General features: G+C 32.8%; 1 protein-coding gene and 2 non-coding genes across 3 annotated transcripts; 2 read left to right on the top strand and 1 right to left on the bottom strand.

Moving 5' to 3' along the window:
* LOC105163637 (NAD(H) kinase 1) lies at positions 1229 to 17116 on the bottom strand. The gene is made up of 11 exons (XM_011082061.2): positions 16661 to 17116; positions 14530 to 14677; positions 14321 to 14440; positions 13188 to 13387; positions 12594 to 12707; positions 12355 to 12449; positions 11047 to 11153; positions 8797 to 8870; positions 8520 to 8598; positions 8085 to 8392; positions 1229 to 1843 (listed from the first exon to the last, which is right to left on the bottom strand). The coding sequence occupies exons 1-11, from the start codon at positions 16709 to 16711 to the stop codon at positions 1535 to 1537; spliced, it is 1605 nt and encodes a 534-aa protein (XP_011080363.1). The 5' UTR covers positions 16712 to 17116; the 3' UTR covers positions 1229 to 1534.
* TRNAC-GCA lies at positions 3399 to 3470 on the top strand. The gene has a single exon. It is a non-coding gene; the product is annotated as a tRNA-Cys (tRNA).
* On the top strand, positions 5146 to 5217 carry TRNAC-GCA. Its single transcript has one exon. It is a non-coding gene; the product is annotated as a tRNA-Cys (tRNA).

An 18820-nucleotide genomic window follows, 5' to 3' on the forward strand; every position in this document is an offset into this window, starting at 1 on the left:
ATTTTATGATGCCTTACTGGGGTCACGATCGTCATCTGCAATTTAATGTTAAGACTTGTGGTCGGAATATGAAAAAAGGAAAAAGTTTACATTCAAATGTCGCAAGAAGTCATTAAGCTACCAACCAGTTCAAGATTTATCTGGATCCAGGATCCATCAGCATTAGCCCTGCTCGATTTTATATTCAGTCATCAATACCATCACGAGAATTGGTTTCGACATGATACTTCATCAAGTTGTAGTTACCTGAGCTATTGTTGATATTTATTAAAATTGGCAGGTTCTTCCATGGAGGACTCATCCACATTAGTTTATCTCGACTCTTTTACCTTTTAACCAAGTTTTGATCTGAAACATGTTTCAACATCCATTGGCAATAAGTGTATATCAATGCTAATTTTCCATCTTCGGAGTAACTTATTTCATATTAGCGAGTCCTTTTGTTGTATTTATTGCTCATAGACCCACAACATTTTTCAAATTGTTTCTCTAACTTCTTCATTAAATTCGCCCGCACGATCGTAATCTTAGCGAGAAGACTTCTCCAACCTAAAATCAAAATTTTACCTTAATTTCTTGTTCTTTTACCTTTTCGTTTCCCTCATTTGTTGTTGTTCTCCTTTACATTGGTTCCTCGAGACCCAATTCTTGATTGAGACACGATGGAACATGCAAGTAAGAGGCTTGTTGACGTTGGTGGAAAGATTGAGAATTTATTCATGTTTTGGGTAAAGTAACAAGTATTTTTTATGGAGGTTTATAATTATCCACTTTATCTTTGTGGTATTCTTTTTTCTAAAGAATATCAAAAAAATGAAATTGAAAAAAAATTAAAAAATGAAATTGAAAAAAAATTTTAAAAAAAAATCACATAGACCATAAGAAAAACCAGAAAATTTTAAAGTAAAGTTGTAATTCATAATATACAAGTTTATTTTAATCAATTTACTATAAATATTGGATAAAAAAACCCAGGAAAGATTTGACAGATTGTACTAGTTGGATGACTGTTAAAATAATGGTGATTTTTCAAACAATGAAGAGTATTATAACTATAAATTCTATAATTAAATTAAATATCATACCGGAAAGGCGATTTGACAACACAGTGCAGGCGTATAGTTTTATTCTATACATTCCAAAGGTAATCAGTTAACAGTACATCAAAACAATTTTCTAGTTGACTCTCATCCAACACATTTCATTTGAGCACTATCGCATCAAAATCTATCAAATATTTAGCTTTATTATTTTTTGGAGGCGTAGCATTGCTTCGTTCCAATTTTCGTCCGTTACAATATGTAATCCTCCTATTGCATGCAATGCCTGATTACCAAGTCAATTACAGGCATAGACATTGTCCTATTCAGCTGTGCACAGCATGTATATTATCCTTACGAGGGGTATAAGAATACAAACAGCTACATACACTTCAACTCCTAGTATAAGACGCCTGTATGAGTTGGCATTTTCTAAAACTGCAATATTAAGTGGATTTCTTCATCTAATCTCAGGCTTTAAATCATGAATGTAGTTAAGAATCACGAGGGCCGTCAAAGGACTGAGTCTTCCTCAAATTCCAGTGAAGACCGTCGTGGATGCTTCTTAGAAAATCACTGGTTGAATCAAGTTGACACGCAGTGGGAACAGGCCAAGGGGCCATGCTGCAAACCAGTGCATCTCCAGGGGCCAACTGTTTTCTGCCCTTGCCGTCAAACGACACCCATGCTTGGCTTCGGCTATTGAATGGTACCACCACTCTAAGTGTCACGTGCTCGGGCAATATCAGAGGCCGGAAGGACAGAGAGTGGGGACAGATTGGTGTAAAGAGGATTCCAGGGACCTGCAAATTACAGGCATTGTCGAAAACATATCAGGTGGCCGTCTGAAATGGTTTTGATTTCAAATCCAGTGCCGACATAAAGAATCAGGAGAATTTACTGCACACATGATTAGACATACTATGCATGACACTTAATATTGCAATCTTCACAAGTTCAACTCCATTAGAGATTTCGTTTGTAGTGAGACGTTAAGGAGTTCTGGCACCACATTAACCAGAGTGATTGATGCTATATACCAGAGCGACCTTAAAAGCTTTTTCTATTAGACTTTTCTCAGTTCTGCTGAAGCAAGAAACATTCTACATTTCCAGAAAACTTCAAATGGCATTTTGAACAGAAAACACATGGAAAACTGTTCAGTCCAGTCAGAAATCAGCCCAATGCTACGGATATAATGGCAACTCTTTTCAATAACTATGAGCAATGTATTAAACTAAGGTCCAGCCAGCAACAGTGGGCTTGTACAGCTAGTCTAATCATCGGAGAGTACCCGAGGATAGTCAAGAGATTCCACAACTACTTCAAATCCTCTGTTTTTTTCTATTATTTGAAGGTTCAACATAAAACAAAGCTAACATAAAGAATTTGATAAAACCTAATTTCTTGTCCATGTCGGACCTAATCAAAGTCATGACACTCATTCCAAAATGGCCATTCAGTATATCAGCCTCCCATTTCCTGCACCATGAGACGCAGTCATGGGCAGCCAAACAACAATTGGAATTTATTGTTTGACTCGGTTTTGACCTTATAGACCACATGTAAGATGAGCATCAATGCTTTACATTGAATAAAGTTTTCAGAAATTATATGCTATTAAAGGGTCCATAGCTCAGTGGTAGAGCATTTGACCGTACACTTAATTTGTGCTTTCCCTAGATAAAGGAATAGTTATCTCATAAAGTTAACTAATATTATCTCATGAATCTTTTTGGCCGGGCCCTTGAAATCATATTTTTTTAGATCCACAAGTTTAGTGTGCACTTAAATGTGCTTTGCAAAAATATGGGTATGGTTATCTCATAAAGTAACTAAAATTGTCTCTACTCTTTTTAGCCGGGCTAACTCAATAAGACCCAGGCACAGCAACAATATGTAGAATCATGTTCTTACATATCTCTATAATTTTTTTATGGCAACCTAGTATAATTTGATGCCTCCCCCAATTATTTCCCTGAAAACCAAAACAAAGGAGCGGGCCCCCGCCTGTCAACCCAACCCTACTGGACCGAGCCAAAGGTATCACGAACATGTCTTCTAAATGTAAATTGATGTGGAACATGTGTCCTAAATGTACACTGATGTGGCAGGACCATGGCCAAAGCAGGTCTGACTCAGGAAGATTACTTGAACAACGGGACGATTACGTCATATAGCTTCTTCACATCACAAGCTACGTCACCCTAAAAGAGCTCCAATTAACTGTCCTATATTAGCAGGATTAGCCAAATCAAGCAACTAGTAACTACCTCCCAAATTTTCGGGTTGAGTGGGGAATGACATCCAACTGTCATAACTTTCTCAAGATAAGTCTAGAAAATATATAGTAATAAAGGGTCCATAGCTCAGTGGTAGAGCATTTGACTGCAGATCAAGAGGTCACCAGTTCGAACCCGGTTGGGCCCTTTCAATCATATTCTTTTAGGGCCATAATTTTATCGTACACTTAATTATGTTTTCCCCAGATAAAGGAATAGTTATCTCATAAAGTTAACAAATATTATCTCATGAATCTTTTTGGTCGGGCCCTTGAAATCATATTTTTTTAGATCCATAATTTCATAGTAGTCAATGGCGCGCCGTTCGCGGCCTATGGCGTGTGCCTTCACAATGGCAAGGCCTTGACGCGCGCCTGCGCCATTCAGGTGTTGCCCATGCCCGCCTTTACGAAAAAGGGCCTGGGCAACCTGGGCCCATCAAATAAAATGTACCTTCACAATGGCAAGGCCATGACGCGCGCCTGCACCATTCAGGTGTTGGCCAGGCCCGCCTTTACGAAAAAGGGCCTGGGCAACCTGGCTGCTAGCTGGGAAGCCTGGGCCCATCAAATAAAAAAAAAAAAAGAAAACCCTAATAATTAAGGGAATTTCAGCAGAAATAATTATTCTGCATGCATGAGTAACTTTGTTCATTCCTGCCTCTTCTTTCTTCAGTTCTCTTCTTCCTCTGCGGCTACATCTTTCTTCTTCAGTTCTTCTCTTCTTCTTCTCTTCCATAATAGTCTGTCGCTGCTGTTCATTGTTGAGTTGAGCCGCTGCTGCGTGACTGGACCTTTGTTTTTTTTTTTCCTCTCTGTTTAGAACTTTAGACTATTACTGTTTTGATTTAATTATGTAATTGTTTGTAGATTTGTAGTCTATGATTATGTTATTTACTTCTTTAATTAAGTATAAATATAAATTAACATTACCAATTTTTCGTATGTTTTAATGATATAAATTAGGATTTATTTGAATCTTTCGAACTTTTGCTATCCTTCAATGGTTCACCATTGTTCGTTTTAATTATATGAAGTTTTGTTATGTTGAATTTGTTGTTTTATATGTTTTATTTAACTCCTTATACATTAATCTAGTCAAAATAACACTAATTATATAAATATATAGATTATTTCTTATATTTGTGGCATCCTCCGAAAAGGAACGCGCCGCGCCATGCACCATGGCTCCAGGAGCCCTTGGCGCCATTGTGCACCGTGCGCCACTGAATACTATGCATAATTTTAGTGTGCACTTAAATGTGCTTTCCAAAAATATGGGAATGGTTATCTCATAAAGTAACTAAAATTATCTCCATTCTTTTTAGCCAGGCTAACTCAATAAGATCCAGGCACGACAACAATATGTAGAATCATGTTCTTACATATCTCTATAGATTATAATTTTTTTTTATGGCAACTTAGTATAATTTGATGCCTCCCCCAATTATTTCCCTGAAAGCCCAAACAAAGGAGTAGGCCCGCACCTATCAACCCAACCCAAAGGTATGTGGAACATGTCTCATAAATGTAAACTGATGTGGCAGGGCCAAAAGCAGGTCTGACACAGGAAGATTGTGAAGTCTTATCCCCGGATTCCCACAAAACAAAAAAGAATCCTTTTCTCTTATTACTTGAACAACGGGACGACACATCACAAGCTACGTCACCCTAAAAGAGCTCCAACAAACTGTCCTATATCAACGGGGTTGCCAAATCAAGCAACTAGTAACTACCTCCCAAATTTTCGGGTTGAGTGGGGAATGACCATTCGAACTGTCATAACTTTCTCAAGATAAGTCTAGAAAATATATAGTAATAAAAGGGTCCATAGCTCAGTGGTAGAGCATTTGACTGCAGATCAAGAGGTCATCGGTTCGAACCCGGTTGGGCCCTTTTAAAATCATATTCTTTTAGGTCTATAATTTTAGAGTATACTTAAATGTGCTTTCCCGAAATAAAGGAATAGTTATCTCATAAACTTAACTAATATTAACTTAGGAATCTTTTTGGTCGGCCCTTTAAATCATATTTTTTTTAGATCTACAATTTTATTGTGCACTTAAATGTGCTTTCCGAAAATAAAGGAATTAGTTATCTCATAAACTAACTAAATTATCTCTGATTCTTTTTGGCCGGGCTAACTCAAAATGTTCCAGGGAGGACAACAATATGTAGAATCACGTTCTTATATATCACTATATATTATTGTGCCTTCAAAGTTTTCTTAACTTTTTTGTTCAACCAAGTTCACCTTGAATCATTATTAGTTTAAAGGGTAAGAATGTAAAATAATATATCTCTTAGCTCCTATAATGACTTTTTATATTTATAATCTCCTATTAATTAATTTTTTGCATTTATTATTTCCTATTTAACTTTTCATGTTTATTGCTTTCTGTTAATTTTTTTTTCTGTTTATCAATTCCTATTAGTTACTTTTTACATTATATTCAATGTAATATGCTTGCTCGAAACCATTTTTATGGTACACTAAGAAATAACTAAAAGAAATCAAGAAAATTGAACATATACACCAATTTTTGTCTCTTTATAAAAAAGCATGGTGATCCTGTTTTCTATTAGACTTCCCTCGATTTTGCTCCGGTATGATCTTTTTCCTTCGCTAACATAGTTGTAAAAGGCACCAAAAGGCGCGCGCCATGGCATTGGGCTTTGCCGTGGCGCAGTGCGCCTTCTACAAGCCCTGCCTTTTTTAGGGCTGGGCTAAAAGAAAAACTAACAAGGAGATGGCTGGCGGAAGTTCGTGTAAATAGGGTTTCTCAAGGCATTTTTTTATAAAAATTACAAATATGCTATGAATATGATTGATAATATATATATCAAAAATATCAAATATAAACAAGGTAAATATCAACATTTATGAATATGATTGATCTATCTACCAAAGATAGTAACTACAAGTACACATAAATCTTAATCAATCTTGTAAGAATATTTAATTATTTTTGCATTACTGGTTTTAAAAGTAATTAATGTATGAACATATAATTTATTTCTAAAATATGTGTCATGCTTTAAACCATGGCTCCAAAAGACCTTTGCACCACGATGCACCGTGCGCCTTTAACAACTATCTTCACCAACACTTTTCACTTACCAAAAAATTACAAGTGGAAATGTTTTAATATCTTTAACTTCTTGTAAAAGAGTAAAATATGAAAAAGAAAAAAAGAAGGTTTTAATTAACTTGAATTTAACTTAAAATTAATTTTACTTGGTTTTGAATAAAAAAATGTTGTTTTAGAAAGATATCATGTTGAAATTTTAAATAATACTTGTTGAAACAAATGGTCATATTATTTCAATATAAGAACACTTCTTTAATTTTGAAAATTGTCTTTTTCACCATACACTAGTCATGTTTAAAGAATAACATACACTATAATTCCTTAAAATAGTTTTTGAAATCTTACTTATAAATTTTAATTAAAAATTAAAATTTAGAAGTATGACTACTCGATGGAATAATAATTTTTTATTTTCATGTTTTTCTTTCTTAAATCAGTCGTGAATTGGAAAACATAACATATTAAATTTTTTAGAAGAAAAAAATAAATAACATGCAATTTGTTAACAACAAAAAGAGTTTAAAAAATTAAAGATAAACATTAACACGAAAACAAGCTCCGCAAATTTTGATAAGATTTGAACTCATACAGATGATAGTTAGTCATATTTGATTTTATATGCATTTTGTGATACTATTAACTTAAAAAAGTTATTTTAATATTAAATCGACAATAATAAATTTAATTTGTTTTATGATGTGCATCTTAAAAAGTAATGAATATTTGCATAAAGAATTTGCCCAATCATGAGGAACTTCTATTAGGATATGTGCTTTAACTTGATACTTATTAATATGTCTCATTTTGAGTAAATCAATGAAAATTTCATGTATTTTTATGAACTTGATATAACTCATGATTTAAATTATTTTTTTATACTTTTATTTTGATTAAATTGATTCATGAAATTATTAAGTACAATTAAGTTGCATTAATACTATCATAAAAAATTTAAACATTAGCAAATAATATATCATATCGAGTTTTATAATGTCTTTCTTTTAATATCAATAAGTTGGACTATTAATAACAGCTAAAGTACTAACATACAAAATTTTAATTATTCACAAATTTAAGAGTAACCGTGAAATGATTATGGCAATGGACATCTAGATAACTAGCTTAGGTAAGTGATCTTAAAAATAAATGTTATTCTCGAAAAACTCATAACATGTGCACATGCGTATAATCCTCCTAAAATTGTCAACATAAGATATTTGTAAAGATACAAAACTATAATAAAAAATTAAATAGAACTTATTAATGAAAAATTGACATTCAAGATTGAGAAATCATTCTGAAAAGCAAGTAGATATGTCAAGCATACTTATGAACATGATATAATTGATAATAAATCTTCATTGGATTCTATGCATAGCATAAGGATGCTAAATATTCTGGTACTTTCAGAAATCATTCTAAAAAGCAAGTAGTTATTTTATTATTATTTTTTCACAATATTCAAAATCATTTATGAAATTGGTTGTATTTTATATTTACCAGCATTCAATGTAAATATTCCTAAAATTCTTTCCTATCTAGATAACTATCATCTAGGTATTTCAAGACCTATAATGCAACACATCAATGACTACCAATAATGTTTTGTTCCCTCCTAAATGATCTTCTAATACGGACACTAAAAGGATTGATCAAATCGTACAAACATACCTGAGGATGGACCATTGATCCTCCGGCAGCAAGGGAATATGCTGTGCTCCCAGAAGTCGTAGACAATATCAGACCATCCCCTTGAACGCAAGTGACAAACGAGTTGTCACAATAGCATTCCAGATTTGTGAGGAATGATGAAATTCCACGGTCGATTGTTACCTCATTCAGCACAAGCATGGGACCTTCATTCTCATATTCACTTTTAGCTTCATCTCGGATGATATGACACTGCAGGCGATGCCTTAACGTGATACTTATAGGACCACGAAGGATTGAATTAAGACACTCACGATAGTGTTCGCTGTCTGGTTTTGTTAAAGGTAAACTAATGGTAAAGGCAGAAAAGCTTTTGTACGGACATTCATGCAACAAAAATAGACTTAAGAAAGTAATTTCCAAAATAAGAAACCTTCTCAGGAAGAATGAGGATACAAAATGGGGTCATGAAACCAAGAGAACCTAAAGAGAACGGCACGATCGGAGGAACCGGACCTTTGAACATAGATGCAGCCTGCAAAAGCAAACAAGTTTTTTCTTCTAATTAACAAAGTGGCTAACTGTAATGAATCTCAAAGAACAAATAACTTCACATTTTTCCAGCTTTTATAGAAACAACGAAAACTTGACTCCCTTTACGACCAGCAATAACAAGTTGCTATAGACACAATATACAAGTCAAGGAAGTATATACAACAAAAAGGCCACATACCCAAAGGACAGTTCCATCTCCACCTAGAGTTACAATGAGGTCAACCTTCGTATGCAGGAGCAGCAACTCCTTGTCTGTGAAAACAGGCGCGTTAGGACCAGTAAGTTTAACAAGCTCATGACTAGCAAAGAACATTTACAGCCATCATTTTAGATTGTTAATGTGCTACAGCAGAGATATAGCTCGTTTACATGAGTTAAATTCATGCATCAATGAAAATAAGTGCCAACTATCATTTCTAAGCAGAAAGTTGAGAAACAGAGGACAAACAGAATTGTCCCCATGTGCCCCTTCTTTTGCTACAAAGATGACGGCTACATAGCCAGTCAACACCACAACACTATTTTTGCAATTATTTTGGCAACTAACATCAGATACCATCAGCAATCTGTTCTCGAGTTACTTGAAGAGTTTAAAAGTGTTCATGTTTCTTTGAATTCTTATGTAGACAAGAATATCATCATCGACTTTTCATATGATAATAATTATTCTTAGTGCAATTAAATAAATTGAAATTTTATTTAATTAATTTCCACAAATTTTATTTATATCTGTCTAAAAATCCTTTAATATTCTTATGACTACAAGTTGATCAATTGCACTTCGAGCATTAATTATTTTTTTACCGAACATTAATGCATCATACACGTATATGTATATGTCCATATAAAATTATATTACATTATATTATATTGAGTTTTATATATTATTATTTATTTATCTATCCATATCTATTGCTATATTAATATCATTATAAAGTACCTATAATTACGAATGTTTCATGTTTCGCAATGTTCTGAAAATAATAAACTACCTGTAACTAAATTTATGTGACAATAATTTAATATAGTAGAGAAATAAATATAACTATAAAACACAACAAACCATTTTTTTATCCTCCTAAAATAACTGGAATATTTGTATTTTTATGAAATAGTATATGCAAAAAAATCTACCAATACAAGAAATACAAATAATTAAACTAAACAGGAAAAATTTTCATTTAAAAGTTGGCAAAAAATGGATGATGATATCAACAAGTCGCAATATTAAGTTGCAATGATAAAATTCAATTGTTTGTACATGTTGATTAAAATTGGTTCTAAGAAGCAAGCAGATTTTATTTCATCATATTTAGATGCATATATTTTCTTATAACTAAGTTTTTGATGCACAATTATTAATTAGTTTGACTATATTTTATGTGTTCTAAATAAGTAATTTAACAACAATCATGTAAAAATCTATGACTAACATACAAGTACTTATATATATTACATGTATATGCATACACATTTATATAGACATGAATAGCTTAAAATGTTCATGGCAGTACACTTGAAGAAAAATTCACTGGGTCTTGTAAAGTCTAATCTCTTCTATATTTAATTGATTATATACGAAAAAGATGAACTTCTACATATATTATGAAATATTTAAACCGTTATATTTTTTTCTCAGGCATTACTCTCGAAGAAATCTAAACCAAATACACCCATTAATGATGTAAAATAATTTAAACTTAATAATTATAGTTTTAAAAATTATAAATAAACTAATTTCATAAGTAGTAAAAATTCAATTCAAAACATATAGAATGATTATTTAGTAAAAAAGCTATTTTGTAGAGTTTTCCTTTCTCTTTTTGAGTGAAAAAGAAATAATCTTCATTAAGCATGTAAATAAAAAGTTGAGATGTTATTCTAAAATACATATAGACATACATTAGTATAATCTCATTTCTTTCATAATAATGAGAAGTACTTATGAATAACTCTTTGAAACCTTAATAAATTATCAATATTAAATTGGGGGGAGGAAAAGAATCTTACATTCTCCCTTAATGGTACATAAATGTTAAATTTTTTCCATTTGAAATATGCTCTATCTGCGTCGTATACGTTACTAGTGATAATAAAAGGATGGCCTTGTCTTTTCATTTGAAGAAAGTTCCTTTCCATGACATAAAGATACACTTAGATCATCAGTCAAAATTTTGTTTTAATGCCCATAAGTTTAAACAGGAATGATAACAGTACTCCCTACTTCTCATTGGTCGAAAACATAGTAGATATTAAGCAGACAACAAATGTCAAAAATCTAGAAACACCTGTAAAAGCAACTGGGCACCAAGAAAAGACTATAGGAACTATATGGAGCAATAACACTTCTGATAGGAACTCGAGAGTGGTAAAAATGGAACCAAACAGCATGTAACTTCTATATCCTATAAAGGAAAATATAGCTTACCATCTAGCCAGGTTTGTACAAAGCTATAGTATGAGGATTCTGTCAAAAGCTCAGTCTTCACTCGTTGCTCCACAAATATATTTAATTTTTTCTGCTCTTTCAACCATCTGTAAGTAGATCAAAGAATCACCATTATTACATTTTATGACTTATCAAGTAATAACTCGACAAGGGGGGGGATGGAACAGCAGCACGTTTTAAAGCTGAATATAGCAGATGACTTCAAAAAGGGCGAAATTCACATCTTCGAAAGGCCAGAAGAAAAAATTTTGGCAAGCAACATCTGTTCATGGTCACTGAATTAGATCAAAAGGCCAACCAAGTTGGAGAATTCTATAACTTTGACATTTAGGGAATGAATGATCCAAAACAATTCACACCATGAAATGCTATGACAAAATAATGGCCCCAAGGTTTACTAGTTACCAGAAGAAAAGTTAATGCAGGCAACAAAGAATTGACAGCAGAAGAAAGTTAAGCATTAGCAGAAAGCATCAGTTCCAGAATGAAAGCAATCAGCAATACCCTTTACCAGATAATTCTGGTGAAATTAGTAAGTAAAAGATTGTGAACATAGGTTATCTCAATTGGCTAATAAGCATTCTTTTACACAGACAGAAAAATAAAGCATATGTAGTTGGCAGTTATTAACATCATCAAAGCTGTCAAAGGAGACATGATGGAATCTTTTACTGAGAAGCGAAAAGTTTCATTTCCTCTCTTCCCTTCCAAACAAATTTTAAATGTTGAAGCAATCAAAAGAAGCAATTTTCTTGCAAGATCATGATATTTTCTTGGCAAGTACTTTCATCAGCACGTGTCACATGATCATCAGTCAGCAGATCTTGCTTAAGGTAGCTATTATGTAAAAGTTTGGACATTTGAGCTTTCTCTCGCTATTCGCTATGATTTAAGAGGTTAAGGAATGCGAAAAAAGCAACTTCAGTTACATTTTCTTAGTTCTCAGCATGAGCAAATTAAAGTCTGCTTTAAGTTGTCAAGTTGCAAATAGTTATTTACCAAGATCTAATTATGAATTATTAAATGGTAAAATAAATAAACATTCGCAATTATAACCGTTGTTCCTAAAGGCCCCAGGAAATTCTTAATTGGAGTTAGAGGATCGCTCATCGACCATCCGAACAGAGGAAGGAATGGAGTCTTTTCCTCTGGTCGGAATGGTCGGCTCGTTATTAACTCATTAGCTCCTAGTCTGTAGAGTCAGAATTACAAATCTAAGAACCGGCCAATCAGGTACGGAAACATAGACAAAAGCTTAATCCACAAATCTTCAAGCATCCTTCCTACCTGACCATTTCGAGACACAGAATTCTGACTGAAGTAGAATTCGGCTTGGTCAATATAAGCACAGTCTGCGGAGGTGATTCCCACTTCAAAGAAATCTGAAATTAAAGAAAAATAGTTTCACAAATTCTTAAATTCGATTTTCAAGAACAAAATAAACTTTTAATACCGTGAATTTTGAGGAATGGAATGCATAACCATATCAGACATCAAATCAAATCGAAATAAGACAAGAGCTGTACCTGTTTACTGCTGCGCTCTGCAGTTGTTATATTCCCCTTCTCAAAAGACACAATATCATGTTTGTGGCGATCACTTTTGTCACCCTTGCAGCACCATGATAGCTTAAATGATGCCTATCTCAACAAAGCAACAAATCAATTCTTGCTGATCAAGTTGCCAGCTATATAGTAAATTGGAAATATTTTTAATCTATGTTATGTATGCAGGAAAACGACCCAAAAAGAAGACATGTAGCCAGAAAAGTCTTAACATTTCTCTTTGTGATCTGAAAGAAAAAAGGAAAAGCTACATAAATTTAAGATAAGTCAGCACTTTTAGCAAGAAAAACCATGATGTCAGAGCCAACAAAATCAATGTTTGATGAATGTCCATGAAGATCATTTGTTATAACGAGTATTTTATTGTACTTTTATCTCATTATTGATCAGTTAAGATCATTCCAAAGGAGACAGCGGTATAAATTTCAATCAGGATTTCTTCCAAAAGTTTGTTCTAAATGCTTACTAGGTATTATCAGCCTATACAAATTTCAATGGAACTAATGCACATTTAGTTTTAGAAAGGTTTGCAAACACGAAGATGCAATGACACACCTTCCTCATCATCTTATTAGGAATGGCAGAGGAATCAGAATCAGATTCACCATCCCGGAGAACCTCATGAGCGCAGATATCATCTTTCCCACTGCACAACTCACATTGATCACTATTTGCATCTGACAGCACAGTTTGGTCTTCCAAGTTTCCAGCTCTCTCATCAGTTATTTCACTGAAGTGCCCTCCTAAAGATAGCACTGCAAAACAATTCACATAAAACATCAGAAAGGGATATGGGGCAAACTTTAGTATCCACCGAAGAGGAAAAAAGAACTTTCTTGTGTACCGGAACATAAAAGAAGAACGACAGGAAAGTGCAGTATCATCCTAGAAAACCAAACAAGAAAAGAGAAAAAGAATCCTCTAGATCTTTCAGTTTTTTGGATGCAACACATACTAAGATGCTCCTGAATGATGTTCAGATATATCATATAGATATTTTCATACATGACAATGGTGCTAATTTAACTGTCATACTTTCTGCAGGTTATCAAAAAAACATATAATGACGAACTCTACCGAAAATGAAAGAGTTTCGGCGATCATAAGCATAAACGGATGTCACAGAATCTCAACCATATGTCATTATACGCACGGTGTGGGTTTCTCTTCAAAATGAAATTTCAAAGCATCGGTATAAAACAAATGAGATTGTTATATACTATGCTACATAATAATTAAGCAAATTTTAGTGTAAATTCAATAAATCCAATGCCTTAATTTCAAGAATATCTAACAAGTTAGTTCATTTCTCAGCTTTTGGAGACCAGTTTCTAACTTGACATACCCCGAACCTAATGCAGACCACCCACAGTTGTCCGAAATTATCAGGGAGATCTCATATAATCATTTCTATTTTGTCTTGTCCTTTGAACCTTCTACATGAAAAATGAAGCATTCTCAAACCTAAATTAATAGGTCCCTATTGCTTTAAGATTTCATCTTAGGTTCTCTCAACCCCAAAGAACCCTCAACCAACCTTGTCGCAATGCAATCTTCAGTTACAATCGCATTCAGGCACTTAACAGAGAAATCATAATATAAAATAAGCTGGCAATGCATAGTTTAAAGAATTTATGATTAGACGAGTGCATATGTAATATTTTGAATATAATAAAGGGACATTTAACCTTTTTGCTCGAACTGCAAATTACGTGCCCTCTCCAGTTCATATTTACGTTTCCATTCAGCGGCCTCAGCTTGAGCAGAAGCTTTACCTTCAGTGACTCTTCTTAGGGCCTTTGCTACAGCTAAAATCATGTTTAATCAAACACTTAGGAAAACATAGTGCAGATACCAGGTATAACAAGTTCTCAAGATGAAGAACCTAAAGACTCACTTCTCAAAGCCTCAGAGAACTCGATCAGATGATCATCGATTCCGTGGAGAAGAGAGTCTTGAATAAGTTCCTGGACTGCTTGTTCAGAGTTCAACACAGAGAAAGAATCAACACACCCATTCTCTGCTGGTGACATGCTAGCATTAACCTAATCAAAAATAGCATATCAGTTTCCAGAAGCTCACATTTTCCTTCTTTTTGGGATTGCACGAGGTAGACAAAGTTATTTGTTCATCATCTTCAGGAGTTAATTCAGAAATATAAATTGGAGGGGCCTTTACAACAAACATACCAAATACACAACTTTTGATTTAATTAAAGGGGTAGAAAACCGTAATAAATGAAATACATTGTGCATAATAATTAAATCATATACAGCTTCATTCATAAACAGTGATTACAATCATAGAGTATTACATATAGCATCACTTGCCACAATCTGGATTATTAATCTTCCAAGAACCAGTTACAAGATGCATATTTGTGCTCTTGAAAAAGAGTATTTCTTCATCAGTTTTACATTTGAACTTGCATAGAATATCAGAAGTAACGCAACTAGACACCATGAGAAGAAAATTATGGTAGTAAATTAAGTTGAATTTGATAATTCATGGAATGAATATATAATTAACTCAAAAAGGGCCTTCGCTAACTATAACCTGGCGAATGTGATATGTTAATCAACTAAAAAAGAAATTCCAATAAGTAGGACAAAGGTCAATTAGCATATAGTCCATGATAATACAGGTGATTCGCTTTCACAAAGAAATCAAATGTCCACCTTTGCTTACACATTAATACATTATATTTATCAAAGTGCATGTCATATATATTATACTTTTCTACTATGATACAGAAAATTTTTAAGATAGAAAAGTTCATGCTGTCCAAAATAAAAAGGCTAACTTCAACTAGATCATTCTTACACATTAGCTGCAAGGGAAGAAGGGATTTTACCCTTAATAAGCCTTTTGCCAACAGTAGAGACTTCATTTAAACTATACACTCATGCTAAGACAGATACAGCTATGAATAATCAACGTCATTTATCATGACTCATAATATTCTAAATCTCATGTTCAAGGTTGGCTAAGGTTGTGCATTAATTGGTCCCCCACCCACCCCCACCCCCAAGTTACATATAGAGCTTTTAGCGTTTCATATTATGGTGCCAATCAAGAGGCAGAAAGTGCAGAATATGTGAGGCAGGAACTTTCTCCTATTCATGTGATTTTTCTCCAAAAAGAAATTAGGCACAGCAATAACTAGTTTTCTGTGTAGTCTGATTGATGCTATTCTTTCCATATACAAAGACTGATGACTATGAACTCCTCAATCACACCAAAGTTTCAAGCCCACAGGCAAGCATACAGTGAAAATGCCAGTTTCATTAGCATTCCTAAAATTATGGTAAAGTCAGGAAAAGTGTAAAAATTGGGGGTCAGTGTTCTCAATGTAAAGCATACATCGGTGATAGTTACATAGGAATAAGATGTGCTAAAGAAAGATAACAGGCAATGGACAAACACATCGCCTAGACCATTTTCCCACGGTAATGCCCATATTTTTGTACTTTTTCTCGACATTAGTAAATTGCATTTTTTGAAGCTTCATGAAAAATTGATGTTTCTAGTAGCCTTTACATGTAAAAGATAAGTAGGAGAATGAGCATGCACATTTGAGCAACATGTGCAACTTGTATGTCTATCTTAAATTATTAAATTTGATAAAATTCTTCCAAAATCCCATGCCCCTTTGCTACTTGAAAGTGCACTTTCTTCAAAGAAAAAACATTGAAGTGTCTACTTTTTTTGTTTTTCCTGGAATTCAAAATCAGAAAGGTTCATTTTGCTCTACCATACTTAGTCAATAACAGCTTAACTAAAAACCATAAATTCATTAAACCCAAAAGAAAAAGAATCTTGAACTATTAAAGGTTGGAAATTAACAACGAACCTTAAAACCAAAAAGCAAGAAGATTCAAGACTTCAAAAATCGAAAACAATCTTCCAAGAAGCACAAGTTTAAAATCAAGAATTCAGCAGCAAAACCAATCAACTAAAACAGAAAACATTAAGCGCCCAAAAAATCAAGAATTTGCATCAGATATAAAACCGAGCACGTAACGTACATTGGCGGAGGTGGGGTTGCTCGGAGACATGGGGCTCTCTCTCTTATACATATATATATCCACGTATATAAACAACACACACAAAATCACACCCGCCTTCTGTCAATGTGCGTGTGTGTGAGAGAGAGAGAGAGAGGGAGAAAGAAAGAAAAAGATGAAGGTCTGGTCAAGAATTGGCAACGAGAAGAGGGAGGAAATGGGAGTTGGACAAAGAAATTGAACTCCACCCCATTTATCACATACACATAGAAAACAATAGAATATTCAGACAAAAGATTGATTGGGATGAGGAGTTAAAGACATGGAAAACGCATGGTAGGAAGTGGTTCGGTGGAGTTGTTTTCTTGTAGAGAGAGAAAGGGAGGAGGAGGGAGGGGGCGGAATGGTGGGACCCGCAGCCCCGGACGCGTGGGAAGTCATGGACGACTGCAGAAGGCGGAGACTTGAGACTAGAGAGTAGTGGAGAGTGGTCTGGATATAGTGATTTTGACCTACCAATTTGTTACCGCTGCTCCTTTTCTATTGCACATAATCCGTTTCTTGTTTCCACGAATTTTGGTATAATTATAAATATTTTATTTAAAAAATATGTAATTTTTAAATCACAATTTAGTATTATTCATTTCGTTCCTACTGTATTTTCTTTAAAGAATTTAATAACCTTAAAACTATCCAGACAAGATCATAGGTAAAATTAAAATTCATAAAACAAATGATCCAATCAATTAATATAAAAAGTTCTAAAACAATTTAAAAAATAATTATAGTTAAATTTATAGTTTATAATAGCATTATAATCAATTTAATATAAAAAAATTAATAAATTGAATTAATTATTAAACAAATTTTATAATTAAAAGTATTCGGTAATTATGTTAAGTATCACAATAAATATTATTGTGTAATTTACCTCTTTTTTTTTTTCTTTTCTTTTGGATACAAAATTTGGGTAATTTACCTTTTTTCTTAACTCAAAAAAAAATTGAGGTTGTCAGCACTTACATCATCACATGCTGATTTGGGTCAACTTTCCCTCTCTCTCTCTCTCTAATGGTACGCGTAATGCAATAATGGGGTGCAAATTCGAGTCCATTTGGTCAAATTTGGAGTTAATTTTATATATATTGGTTGATACACATTTAATGTTTATATATATATGATATAATTATAATAGTAAAAAATAAAAAAATATATATATAGAATAATTATATTATTAATTTTTTGAAGAAATTGATGATGGAAATTAATTTTAAATAAAATCCAAATTAGAGTTATTTATAACTAACTATATTTTTTTATAAATATAAGATTGGAGAAAAGTATGTTATTATTATTAATTATGTCATTTTGCCCAATTATGCATGCATGTGGTTATGATTTTTTTTTTTTTTTGAGATAATGAGAGTGGCTATTGGAGGGAAGAATTTGAAATTCATAAATATTCAATAATATAGAATAAAAATTATTTTAGTATTCGAGTTTCAGTATTATTTTTAAATTGATATGTGAATTTTTATAAATGATATAATTGATATCCGAGTTTTTTCATAAATATTAAATTGACATATGAGTTTTTATAAATGTCCCAATTGATACTTGAGTTTTTACATAAAAGTCAAATCGAAGTATATCTCTATTTAAAATATTTTATAATGACAAAATTACTCTTTTAAGAATATTCATTCAATAATTAAAAATTAATATTTAATAGATTGCATAGGGATTGATGTTTTTAAAAATAAAAGTTAAAGACATATTAAGCAAAAAGTAATTTTTCGGATTTTAATTCTAAAATATTATAATTTAAGAAAATAAAAATATTAAGACAAAAAAATAATTTTTACTCCAGTAGTGTATAATATTGGATGGAAGAATTTGAAATCCATTAATTCATATTAAAAAGAATTGAAATCCATTAATGTCTAATAATATATAGTTCAATTTTAGATTGTAGTATCTGAAATCCTTTAAATTTATTAGGAAAAAATACAACTTTAGTCCTGTAGTTTAGAGGATGAATTTTTAATCCTACACGAATTGATTTTCGCAATGTGGTCAACTTTAAAATATTAATAATTTTAGTCATTCTTAGCCAATTTGGATGAAAATTGCATGTGATTTGCACATGACCCCATTTAAATGCAATATTGGAGGAATCGA

The sequence above is a fragment of the Sesamum indicum genome, linkage group LG6 (genome assembly GCF_000512975.1).
Source record: "Sesamum indicum cultivar Zhongzhi No. 13 linkage group LG6, S_indicum_v1.0, whole genome shotgun sequence".
In the NCBI taxonomy this organism is placed as follows: domain Eukaryota; kingdom Viridiplantae; phylum Streptophyta; class Magnoliopsida; order Lamiales; family Pedaliaceae; genus Sesamum; species Sesamum indicum.

Coding starts and splice junctions, on each gene's coding strand:
- LOC105163637 (XM_011082061.2), bottom strand. CDS start 16,711: ATGTATAAGAGAGAGAGCCCCATGTCTCCGAGCAACCCCACCTCCGCC. Junction 8,871..11,046: donor TGTACAAACCTGGCTAGATG/GTAAGCTATATT, acceptor CTGTTTTCACAG/ACAAGGAGTTGCTGCTCCTG. Junction 8,393..8,519: donor TGGTTTCATGACCCCATTTT/GTATCCTCATTC, acceptor TAACAAAACCAG/ACAGCGAACACTATCGTGAG.